We start from the raw sequence: 12,614 nt of genomic DNA, 5'->3' as shown, positions 1-12,614 counted from the left end.
GGCTGGAGGACGCCTTTTGGCAACACCTCGACTGAACTTTGACCGTTTGGTAACTCATTTAGTTAGATTATTTACGGTAATCCAAGACGCTGCCAGAGACAGGACCCCAACTGCTGCACAAAGACACAAGCACACACATGCTCAGATGGCGACTCAGGCAAACCCATAGGCTAAATACATGCAAGTTGTTTTGCTAAATTGTGCGTAAGCCAGCAATAGCATCAGCAAGAACAACAACAATAATGCAAACAACAACTGTAGCAACAACAAGGATCTGCGACTATGAAACTTTCTCAAGCTCTGCAAGGCAATTCAAATAAGACTTTTATGTTGCTTCCTTGCAACACTGAGGCGACGGCGACGGTGGCAGCAGCGGCGGCAGCGACGACTCTTGAGGCTGGCTCGTAGCTGGTACGTGTTTGCGGCGTGTGTGTTACATGATTGCCACGCTGCCCCCCCCCGCCACCCTACTCCTCCCTGCCCGGCTCAACCGCCCGTTGCCCGCATCCACATCCACAGCTGCTGCTTACCTTGGCAGCTTGTGCGTGCGCTCATTAGCATTCTGAAACGGCTTTATAAAATTCAACAAGCAACAATCCAACGAACCAACAACAGCAACAGCAACAAAGCTAACCAAAGCAAACCAAACCATATTCAGCATCAGCTCCGGCCCCCGCTGCCCCGCTGCTCTGTACACTCCCAGCCTCCGCTTCAGCTTCAGGCAGCCCACCTACGTCGGCGACCCCGCCACCTGCCCAGTTCGGGCTGCATGTTTCTAGATCCTCTAGTCTGCATGTCTCTGTTTGTTACACTAAATACCCTGTATGCGAAGAGGGTAAAAGGGTTATTCGAGATGACAGCCCGTCTGCTTTTAAGCTTTGCTGAATTGTCAGATTAATTAGGCAGCTTTAAAGCTGATAAAAAAGTACATTTGAATAATGAAAAATTTCATGGAAAAAGCAACAATAAGGTGTAAATATATATGTATAATAAAAGCTTGAGCTAACCGACCTTTAAGCTTTAAGTCAGCTTAATTGCATTTATCAAATATCACTCAGCTTTTAGTCTTTAAAAGCAGAGTGGGGCAAAGTTAAACAGCTTTACTGGACTGAAACTTCACAAATACAAGAAGTGAGCAATAGCAGTGAAGATCCTAAGCTTGGAGCTTACATAGCTAAGGCTCTTAAGCTTTTGGCGGAATCGTTTGCTTCCTATAGGCAAAAACTATTAAAGTTCCATGTTTTCATATGAAACACAGAAGTAGCGAGAGTAAGAGAAGGATAACCGTTATTTTTTAGATAAATTAGTCGAGAGTTAGTTTTATTCATATCATTCAGCGTGTGTAAAGCTTTTCAACATTTAAACGATCATTGAGTGTGGGAAGCTAGTTAAACAATTGCACTTGAGCCGTAATTTTTAAGTAGAAGAAGTAAGATTAAAATTGTATGAAATATTTTAGTAAGCAAAAACTATTAAGGTTCTTGAACAGTGCTCACATAGTCAAAGACAGCTGGCCTAAAGCTTTGAAGCTTTCAAGAATAGTTTTGTGTTTCATATTTAAACAACATTACATGAACGATAATTTGTAAAACATCAAAGTATTGATTTTGAGCGAATAGCTTAAAGCTAAAAGCTCTCAAGTTTTTACTTTTAAAGTTTCTTCCTGTAGAGCAGATAACATGTAGGAGATGAATAACCGTTATCTTTTAACAAGTTAGTTAAGCTTTGAGCTTTAAGTCAGCTTTAATGCAATCAATGCGCAGTTAAGCTTGTCTAAAGCTTTTTTTAGCTTTTGAAGTTGTTATAGCGTGCAAAAGCTGTTGTAAAGCGAAGATCAGAGTTGTAGCCAGTAACTTAAGTAGTTAGAATAGTAATTTAAATTGAAAAAATAATGCTTGTTAAAAGCTTTCAGATCTTTTTTAAATTGTTAATCAGGAAGAAAGTATGTTATAGAAAATATACTGTAAATTAATGAAACTTTTACTTAATGTGTGGAAGAAGAAGCTTTAAAGCTTTAATAGGTATTTGAGTATACAAATGCGACTGCATAAAAGTTCATTTTTAAGCTTTTTTCATGCTGTTGCACACACACTTCGATAAATGTTTCGATGGGAGTTATAAATGCAGCAACTTTTCTGTGAATCTGTCGTACAGGGTATCTTATAATCGTAGCTGTATAGCTATTTGTTGTTATTTTGCTTTTTATTGTGCACAGAACACACACACACACACACATACACAAACACACGCATGCACGTCCTTATTCTGTTGTTATCCTGGTGCTGTCTGCTGTCGCTGGGTTTTTCGGTGCGCCTGCCGCTTGCCTTGCCTCGAGTTGCATAAATTGAATCTGAATTTGTGAGTAAATTGCACACAGGAGACACATTATTTTTGAGTTTTGCCTTTTAAATTTGTGGCTTTTCACTTTGTGAGAGACAATAGGCGAGCGAGAGCGAGACAGAGAAGTGGAGATAGAGAAAGGGAAAGGGGGGGGGGGGGGTGCACGTCTGCTCATATAAGTGCAGGAGGCATTGCAGCAGTCTCTGGCTTCAACTTTGTGTCACTTTCCGTTTGGCAATTTTGTGTGACCCACTTGAGTGGAGACACGCCCACCACTCAACAGCGCGTGCCACCCACATGACCTAAAGGCTAAGCCCCCGCACCGCACTGCCCCGCCTCGTCGCACCGTCAACAATTTAAATCAATATTAATAGGCGTAGGCCGCTTTTTCGCAATGCATTTGCACAAATTGCTTGTCTATAAATACGAAGAGAAATGTTTATTTAATATGTGCCAGGCGGTGTCGAGTACGTACCAAAACACCGAGCCGGGTGCACGGCTGCACGCACAGCGCCCACATTTCCAATACCCAAATCCAATTCCATTTCCAGTTGCCCGAGCTCAAGCTTAGCTGCAACGATTGTGTGTGTGTGTGTGTGTGTGTGTGGGAAGCTTTTCCATATGCAAATTGTTTTTATAAATTTGCAACAAGCTCTCATTGTAATTGCTGTTGTTGTTGTTGTTGTTGCTATTGCATAGCAATTTGTGTATAAAGTTGCTGCAATAAAAAGCCAAGTGGACAAGGAGCAGCTGTAGCTGGCCATCGGTTCCGCTTGGCTCTGCGAGGAGTGGTATAATCAAAACCATAACAATCGCCACAATTGCAATAGAATCGTCGTTAATTACTGTCTGTGCTTGCGGTTAAGGCTTCCGCTCACCCCCGTCCCACCTCCTCTAGCTGGATTGGATACGTGTGTGTGTGTGTGTGTGTGTGCAGCGCCTAAAAGAGCAAGACAAATACGAGCGTTGTGGCTGCTGTGTCTGGCAAAGAAGTTGGAGCCAGAGCCGGAGCCGGTGCCAGCTGAAGGCACGGAGTCTGGAGCAGCAACGCCTGGCGCATCGTTAAGCGTCGCTGCCAAGTGGCAAAACTCAAATAAACATAAACGTGCACACACAGTCAAGAGGGGGGAGGGCTGGCTGGTGTGTTGTGGCACAGCCAAAATCTGTGAGCTGGTTTGTTGTCTTTGGCTCTGGCTCTGGCTCTGGCTGGTACATGGGCATGGGAGACTCATTAAAATGCAGTGCGAGATAATAAGCATTTTAATTAAATATTTAACAAGAATAAGTTTATCACAACACGACACGGGAAGGCAGCCTGTCTGGCTGTGTGTATATATTGGGGTGTGTGTGTGTGTGTGTGCGTGTGTGTGTGTGTAATGGCTTGTAAGCGTCTTTCAGGTCGAGCATTAGTCGAGCTCATTCGAGCCTTGGCAATTGGGCAAAATGGTTTAGGCAAAGAGCAGTCGACGAAAGTCAGTCTTCGACTTGCTTAGCCAATATTTTTGATGTAATTTGAGCCTCTAATTGGCGCACGTGCTGCCTCGTACCGTAGCTGAATTTCAGTTTCCCAGTTTGCCGAGTTGCCGAGTTTGTGTTGAGTTCAGGTTTATCGAGCTGCTTGTCAAATATTTAAGCAACTTGTCTAACCGTGTTGATATTTACTTTCATCTCTCTCACTCTCACTCTCTCACCTCTCTCTCTCTCTCTTTCTATTGCAGGGGCTTTGGCTTTGTCACATTCAGCGATCCAAATAGCGTAGATAAGGTACTCACCCAAGGCACACACGAGCTGGATGGCAAAAAGGTAAATCTCCCCACACACCTCACATATGCTACTGCCAAAAAAAAAAGAAAAAAAAAGAATATGCACCCACCAATCCGTAACTCGAACCCGACTCTTGACAAACAAACCCAGCGGGAAACAAAATAGAAAAAAACTTCACCAGCTATGCAAAATATTTGCACAAAGCAACTCGCGCGCTTCATAAATTGCCTCCTGTCTCTCGCTTGCACTCCCTCTCCCTCTCTCCCTCGCCCCCTCTCGCGCTCCCTCTCTATTGACAGCAATTAGAAACTCAAAGCAATGACAGGCAACTAACAAAAACAGCAAATCACAAAAGTTAAAAAACATGAAAAACACGTCAGAAAAAAAAAAAACTCAAAGCTGCAGAAGACAGAAAACAATAACCTGTCTATGGAAAGCTTTAGCCAAAAACGTGCATTTTTTTAAAAGCCAAACAATTTTTAATTACGTGATGTGCTCGACTACAACGCGGGTGGTGCTGCGGGTGGTGCTGCGGGTGGTGCAGCTGGTGGTGCCCGAGCATCAAAATGAGCAGCTTCACTTTGCCATTCTGTGTGCTTTTTTAATAAACTGCGATTAAAAATTAAATATTGAGCTTGCCAATTTATAAACTTTTTTGATTTCACAAGGCCAAAAAAGAGAAAAAATAAAATGACTTTTTGAAATTATGTGAAATTATATTCCGTCCAAATGTTATCCTTTAAAGTTTTGACAAAGTTTTGAAAAGCTCTAAAGCAAAAATGATTTTTATGTGCTTGGAAGGTTTAAAAGCTAAATAATTGCTTTATGTAAAGTTATTTTTGGCTTTGTTCTAGTCCAAATTTTAGACTATAATATTGACATTCAATTCAAAAGAATAATCCTGAAAATAACTACTTAAAAGTGCATGTATTTTGACAAGGTATTTCATTCATCCCTACTTTCGAATTTTCTTTATCCACTTTTTCGGACACGAGTTTTTAAATTTATTAATATATTTTCAAAATCTAGAGGCCAGACCAAAGGTGTATACTTTATTAGAATCGCAGGAGTTTTGACTTAATTATGGATATTCAAATTTAGAGAGCGCTATAAATAGCTTTGTATGTTCATCCACTTTTTTTAGATATTAGTATTTGCCTTAACCTGGAGCCTAGAGCCTGAAATTTCCCAACACAATACCATATTAATATGAGTTTTGACATTGCAATTCGCAAATATAATATTTCCAAATGCAAATGCACGAGTCAGCTCATCTACTAGTTAACAAATCATGAAAATCCGTTGATTTTTGGGCAACTAATGAAAGATTTAAATTTGCTCCAGGCTAACTTTACAGTTCACAGACTCGCATAAATATGTGTGTGTGTGTGTTTCAAAGTGCACAGTCAAGTGGAGCTTGAACGTTGTCCAACACTGGGCAATGCATGTCATTGATGAATTCGCTTTGATTAGCCGGATTGGCCAAAATTGGCGAAGACAGGCTGTCAGAAGGCAGCTCGTATTACGCATACGCCACATTGGCATTAGCTTAATTAGCTGTCTGTGTGTGTGTGTCTGTCTGTGTGTCTGTTTGTGTCTGTCTGTATTTGTTGGTCATTCTTTTATGGCAACACAGCTGGCCAACTGTAAATAAAATGCGCAGCCATCATTTATATGTATATTTATATCACTTTTTTCGAAACCAACTGCAGTTCGCACACACTCACACACACACACACATGTGTGTGGGTTGTTTGCGTGCGTGTGTGTGTGTGTGTGTGTAGCACAGTGTTTCGTGTTTCCGTTTGGCTGCACACACACAGCAGGGCCAAAACTGAAAACGATGCGAATTCATTTCATTTCATTTCGTTACGCTTTTTCGGTCTGATGTATTTCACCAAAAAGTCGACGTCGACTTTTGCCACTCCGCGCTGATTAGTTTTAATTTTAATCTAAAAATCAATTTCCCGCCAGGCCAGGCTGCCCCTGCAACGTTGTTCTTGTTCTTGTTGCTGTTTGTTGTTCTTGTTGTTGTTGTTGTTGTTTGTTGTTGTTTTGTCGTGCTGCACACAGGAAATCAACACGGCAAACTGCCGTCCTGTCAACATTTGCTGCTGTCCTGTGACAATTTCTGTGCGAATTATTATCGCCAGAGGATATTGCGTTGCCGCGCTCTCCCCCTCCCTCTCCCTCCCTCTCTCTCTCTCGCGCCATTCTCTAGCTGCATTTATCTTAGCCAATATCTCTTCATTTTATTTGCCATTTTATTTGCGGCATTGGCTTAAGTTACCCGCACTTGCAGCTAAATGCAGCGCAAAGTCACTTCACAAAAAGATTTAGTTTTGGGGGGCGCGTACAAAAATGAGACCCCAGGGAGACCGCACCCACCCCGCAATCCGACCCCTTGGGGCTTACCGTGAGCTGTCAGGACGAGCGCTCTCACTGTGTGTGTGTGTGTGTCTGTGTGTGTTAGGGAGCAGCCCGCTGGGCTGGCGTAACAGGAAGGAGCCGAAATGAGTGGCAAAGCAAAGCACTTAAAATTGAATTTTTATGATTTTTAATTATTTTTAATGACGCTGCTTATTGGCGCCGCCGGATTGCGGGGCTCTCCGCTGGACGCGCAATTTGTTATGCGTTAATTCGTGCGTGCTCAGCTCCAAGTTCAGCATATACCGCAGACCATCATGACACCCACAGACGCCCCCTCGCCCCTTTGTCCATCCCGCGCATCCCCTAGGAGTAATTCCCGCTTAATGCGCAATGCAGGCTTATGCAAGATTTATGCTCGGCTATTAATATGAAGAGTTGCTCGAAATGCTTTTTCATTTAAATGTCATTAAGCATACGATTTCCTTGCTACGCATTCTACAGCTGTCTCCCTCTCTCTCTCTCACACATTCTCTCACTCACTCTCACTCACTTTTTCTCTTCTGCTTGCAGGTGGACCCGAAAGTAGCTTTTCCGCGACGTGCACATCCCAAGGTAAGTACCCACAGAAATATTACCACAAAAAAAAAGGAAGAAAAAGTTGTTATTTTTTTACCGAATGCTTGAGCAAAAGCTGAGCACTTGAGGGAGCATCTTGGGCGGGTTGTGGGCAAAGGATGTGTCATAAGTAGCAGCAAATGGCAGATGAAATTAAAAACGGAAGATGGCAACAACAACAATATTACTGACAAAAAAAAACTGGCAGGCAGATAACTTTGTGGCTGACAGGCAGCAACGGCTACGGCTTCAACTCCATCTCCAGCAAACCCCATCCCCAACGCCAAGCCTAGCCCCCATCCTGCTTCCCATCAGTTTCAGTTGTTTCGCCTGCAAAGTGATGATGACAACAAAATTTCGACAGCAATGGGTGTGCGTGTGTGTGTGTGTGGGTGCCCGTTTAGGACCTCCTTCTGCCACCATCCTCCGTCTTTATCTGTGCCCCTGCCACTGCCGCTGTCACTGCCTACTAAATGCCACACGCACATTTTGCTGCCTGCCACTGCGCTCGGTTAGACAGAGTTACAAATGTGCCTCATCTATGTAGCGCCTTTTTTTTTCGCCCTCCTTCACGAGATACTCTAGCGAAAAAAAAGGGAGTTACGCGTGAAGCATGACGCGTAACGGGAATATGCCCCAAAGGTATTTTGAATATTCAGCGATACTTTCCGAAAAGGAAACCAAACTGTTCATGGCACTGCGTAGACAAGTTGGGGAAAACTACAGAACTACTGGCTGAATAAATAAATATGATTCAAAGTATATCGTAGTTGAAGGATAAAGTGGCAATTGAAAACTTTGATAGTCTGTTTTTATATATTTTACTCATAATAATAATATAGTAAAAATGATGAGAAATATGAGGATAAAGTGGCCATTGAAAAAGTTACTTTGATAGTCTGTTCCTTCATATTATACTCTTAATAAATATATTGTGCAAAATATGGGAAACTATAATTATATCCGAAACGTTTTCAATTTCCCTAGAATAAAATGTAGAGACTGGGAATAAAAGCCAACAAAGCTTTTATATATATTTTAAAAAAGGAATTCTAATTAACAAAAGCCTTTCTGTGCTTTGAAAACTGTACTTAAGTGTTAAGAAGCGAGGCAATTGGGAATTAACAGTGTTGGAAAAATAGTAAAGTAGTCAAATTTTATTTAATTTCAATTCTAATCAACAAAATCTTTCTTGTGGTTTTCAAGCTGTTCTTAAGTGTTAAACAACGATCAAATTGGGGATAAGTAGTGTTGGAAAAGCAGAAAAATTTTAAAAATTTATAGAATTTGAATTTTAAATAACATAAGCTTTTCTGTGCTTATAAAGCTATGGTTAAGTGTTAAGAAGCTTTGATATTTTTGGAAAAAAACAGTGTTAGAAAAGCAGTTAAATGGGAAAGTGAGTGCAATTGCATTAGATCCGAAAGTATACAAGACTTAAGAGGGATTTAAAAGTAGTTTAAATATTAAGGCAAATCTAAATATGTAAGGTCTTCCAAGAATGAAAGTAATATTTCATAAATTATGAATTTCTATAAATTAAACTTTTTACTAATTAAATAAGTTTGAGTCCAATTTTAGTTTTGGGCCGCAGGGCAAAATAAATTTTTGCCTTACAGTTCAAACAAACTCCCAGCACTTAGATTCGCTTCAAGAGTTTTGGTGGTTTGGTGAATGCTTTCCATATTTAAATGCATCTATTCAATTTTTAATTTACAATTGCCCGCTCTGCGGAAAATATGACAAGCCATTCATATATTCACATTTATGAATTGCGGGCTAGATTTGATTTCCAACCAAATTTGTCATCTACTCAATATATAATAGATAGATAAATGCAATGGTTGGAAGCTAGGTTGTTTATAATTTGATGCTGGATCTTCATTTAAAGTTTTTTATTTGAAGTCTAACATTTTCTTAATTCGGCTGAGTTAAATTTTTATCTAAAACTTTTGGGCTAAGGTTCGGTTCATAGTAAACTATAAAAAATCGGCCTGCCCTTAATCTCAACAGCTTTAGCTCTTATGATTTAAAGTTACTATTTGGGATTAGGTTAATCATACGATAATAAACTTAACTTATAATAAACGATAATATACCATAACATCTTACTAATATAACTAATTCTAAGACTAAACTTTGCTTTGGGCGTAGCTGCTGAAATAGCTCTGAACTATTTTGTTTTATGATCTCTTTAAAGTTGAATCTCAAAATACTTTTCTTTAACCATAATACTCTTGCAGTCAGCTTATCTGTTATTATTCTAAGGGTATTTACTAATGCGGCTTTAAAATACTTTTCGATTTAACGTGATGCTGCGACTAACCGCAAAGCACAGCTATATTACGCGCACACGCACGCCAAGTGCGAAAGCCTGAGGCAGAACAGGACCTACCCGTAGGCAGCAACTTCTTAGTGTCCCTCAGTTTACCCTCTCTCTCCTCTCTATCTCTCTCTCTCTCCACTCTCTCTCTCTCGCTTTGCTTATCAACACGCAGCTGATTTCCGTAGCTATTCCTGCGGCGCGTGTTGCCGTTGCCATTTACCCGCGTCCTGCCGCACCTCCCGACGCCGAGCGCCCAACAATTATTTACGTAATGTTATTATTATAATATTTTTTTAAACGCATTCTCACTGGATTTGCGCCCTGCCACGCAACGGAACGCGCAACGTAAGGCACAGCCAGGCCAAGGACGAAGGGCGTCGAGCGAGGAAGCGGTGGGCGAGGGGGGCTGGGGCTGGTTGGGCTAAGGACGCAGGCGACTAGGACAACGAGGCTGGCTACGCGGCATTTGCAAGTGGCTTTGTGTTCTGCTTTGCTCTGCTCTGTTTTCTGTTGGGGCGCGCGCGAAGATCCTCTCGCATATTAAAAGGCGTTTAAAAACATAAATCCAACGTCTAACGGCTGCTTATGAAAATTACGAGAAGAAAAAAATGAGTGACGGGAGAGGGGTGCAAACAACGAGGCGGAAGGCTGTAGATGAGCTTAGCGGGCGCCAAAATGGGCGGGACGGGAAAGGCAGGCCGGCTGGCAGCCAGGACAAGCAGCGCCCAGCGTGGAGACAGACCCAAAGGAGTTGCTACGCAGCGCAAAAAAAAAACAAAAATTGCATGCGACATCAGAAGCGCAAAAAAGTAGAAGAAGAGAAATAAATGTAAAAAAAAAAATAATATAAAAAACGACTGACGAGAGGACAATTTCTCGCACCGTTTTGTCGGAGGCCCAGGCAGAAGGATTGCCCACAAAATGTGGCCCAAAATGTTTGCGGTTGCAGCGAAAGTTAAGAGCTGCTTTTTTTTTTCATTTTTGCTTTCTTTCTTATTTTTAAAGTAGTCATAGGCAGGCGACAGTTGTGGGGAGCTGGGGATTGGGAAGCGAGCCATATAATGAAATGAAGCATACTAAATGAGGCTGCTAAGTTTTCAGCTGCTAGCATGTTGCCCCACACACACAGAGAGAGAGAGAGAGTGAGAGAGAGGGAACATAATGAAATGCGAAAAAATGATGATGATATTTTTGGACCATAAAATGCAGATGAGCCGACTAAGCACAAAAATAGTGTGGAGAGCCGCAGCCGAAGCACATTTCGAGTAGGCCTTGTGCAAGGGTGTGTTCTGGGCTACGGGTTACACACTCACACACGCGCGCGCAACACATTTTCATATTCACATATTACACATACGCCGTGTGTGTCGTCGCATTCGACAACTCGACGAGTCGACGACTCGTTTTCAACGTTTGTGCAAACTTTTGTGAAGTTAATTTCTTTGCTTTTAAGCTCTCAGACTATGAATATGAAATGTGTATTTGTGCAACTTGTGTGTTTGGCCAATGGGTGGCACCGCAAATCCCAGCTACACGGGGGAGCTGGGCACGGGCGACGACTGGCTTACATATGTCATGTTAAAAAGTTCGCTTTAATGTGCAAAATTTTTGGTGGCCAAAGCCATAAAAGTGCATGGGATAAGTGAAATGGATTTCGCTCCGCTGTCCCACATAAGTATGCTATAAAAAACTATGTGCACAAAAACGACCAAAGGAACACAAAGAAAAAAACCAACTGAACTAAACAAACGGAATCTGTACGGACAGCAGAGTTGTCGCGCGTTGAACTTGGTGAGGATTTATGAATGCTTGTAAGCGGCATTTCCCTGCACACACACCAACACCAACACACACACACACACACGCGCACACACACACAGGAAGCAAGAAATCAAATGTTTGTTATGCAGCGTTGAAATCTTGAAACATGTTTTACGGAACTCTAAATACTGGAATGTAGATGAGTTGCGATTATTAAAAACAAATAAAGACTTGGCATGATAAAAGGGAATTTTTATATATATGTCAGACATATATCTTAGGCCAATGTATGTTGTTGGGAGAAAAAAGCTTCTCAAACATTATAAAGTATATATGTGTTTGATCTAGAGGATGAGCTAAGTCTATCTCTCTGTCTGTATGAATCTAGATGTCCTGCCCAATTCACTTATATTGATAAATATGAAGATCAATGATCCCTTATTAATCAAAGATTATAAGAGTTCTTAAAAAGAATTTTGGTACGTGGGCCCTCCTATATTATATACGGAATATACCCTCAAATATCCTATATAGACATGGGTCAAAATTTCCCACCCTCATAACTTGATCAGAATCCTTTCGGTTTTTACTAGTTTTGTCTCTTTGCTCATGGTTTGGCCTCTTGCTCAATTTGGCATCTAAATCTGGCAACATTATTCTTGGTCAAAATTCAAATATTCTATATATTTCACTAGTTTTGTCAAGGCCGGGGTATACCCTCTAGTCCATTATATATACACTATCTATTATTTGAATTAATATAAGAACAAGATAAAGTTAACAGAGCTTGGCATGATAGCATACTCTATCCACACACTAGCGTGGGCTAGCCAAGGATTCGAACCTTCATGCTGGTTCACTTAGAAAACTCAGCTGTAAATATGCTGACAGAAATGAAAATGTTCTTAAATCATATAACAGAAAAGAAAAGAAAGGTGTTTAGTTTGTGAATGAAAAATTATTTTTCAAATTTGAATTTTTATTAAAGGATATTATATCTAGAAAAAGCTGGTTAAAAGCATACAAAGTGTATACCCTTATTATCTGACGCGTAAGAGCCTCACTTAAACATCATTTTAAGAATATTTATAAAAAATAAATAACAATTTAAGTGGCCTATTAACCTGTGAACTTTTGCTCAGGGCATAAGAACTTGAAATATTGTACAAACCAATAATCCAACTATTGTTCTATAGTTACATATCTCTATATTCTTGAGTGCTTGGCTTATAATATATTTTAATTTGCGTTTGCAAAGCGACAGTTTGCAACACAACTGACAATTATTTAACTGACATTAAGTCTGCCTGGCAACATTCCTCAAATGCAGTCGGAGGCAGGCAAATGGTGCCTGCAACCACAGTTGTTCAAAATGATGCCAGCAACAACAAATGGGGAATGTGTTTAAATACTGGCCAAATGCAGCTGTCAAATAATC

At 40.9% G+C, this 12,614-nt stretch overlaps 1 protein-coding gene across 4 annotated transcripts in view; it reads left to right on the top strand.

Annotated features, from left to right (window-relative positions):
* The window catches only part of LOC135431192 (RNA-binding protein Musashi homolog Rbp6-like), a 199,385-nt gene that overhangs the window by 88,221 nt on the left and 98,550 nt on the right, over positions 1 to 12,614 (top strand). For all 4 annotated transcript variants that reach the window (XM_064686165.1, XM_064686167.1, XM_064686166.1 and 1 more), the window contains 2 exons: positions 4,059 to 4,143; positions 7,045 to 7,086. In XM_064686165.1, the coding sequence (XP_064542235.1) occupies positions 4,059 to 4,143; positions 7,045 to 7,086 (127 nt within the window). The remainder of the gene's footprint in view (positions 1 to 4,058; positions 4,144 to 7,044; positions 7,087 to 12,614) is intronic.

The sequence above is a fragment of the Drosophila montana genome, unplaced genomic scaffold (assembly GCF_035044405.1).
Source record: "Drosophila montana isolate Dmon_TW-CO22-7 unplaced genomic scaffold, ASM3504440v1 contig_3175_1, whole genome shotgun sequence".
Classification (NCBI taxonomy): domain Eukaryota; kingdom Metazoa; phylum Arthropoda; class Insecta; order Diptera; family Drosophilidae; genus Drosophila; species Drosophila montana.
This window is presented reverse-complemented; position numbering and strand designations above follow the sequence as displayed.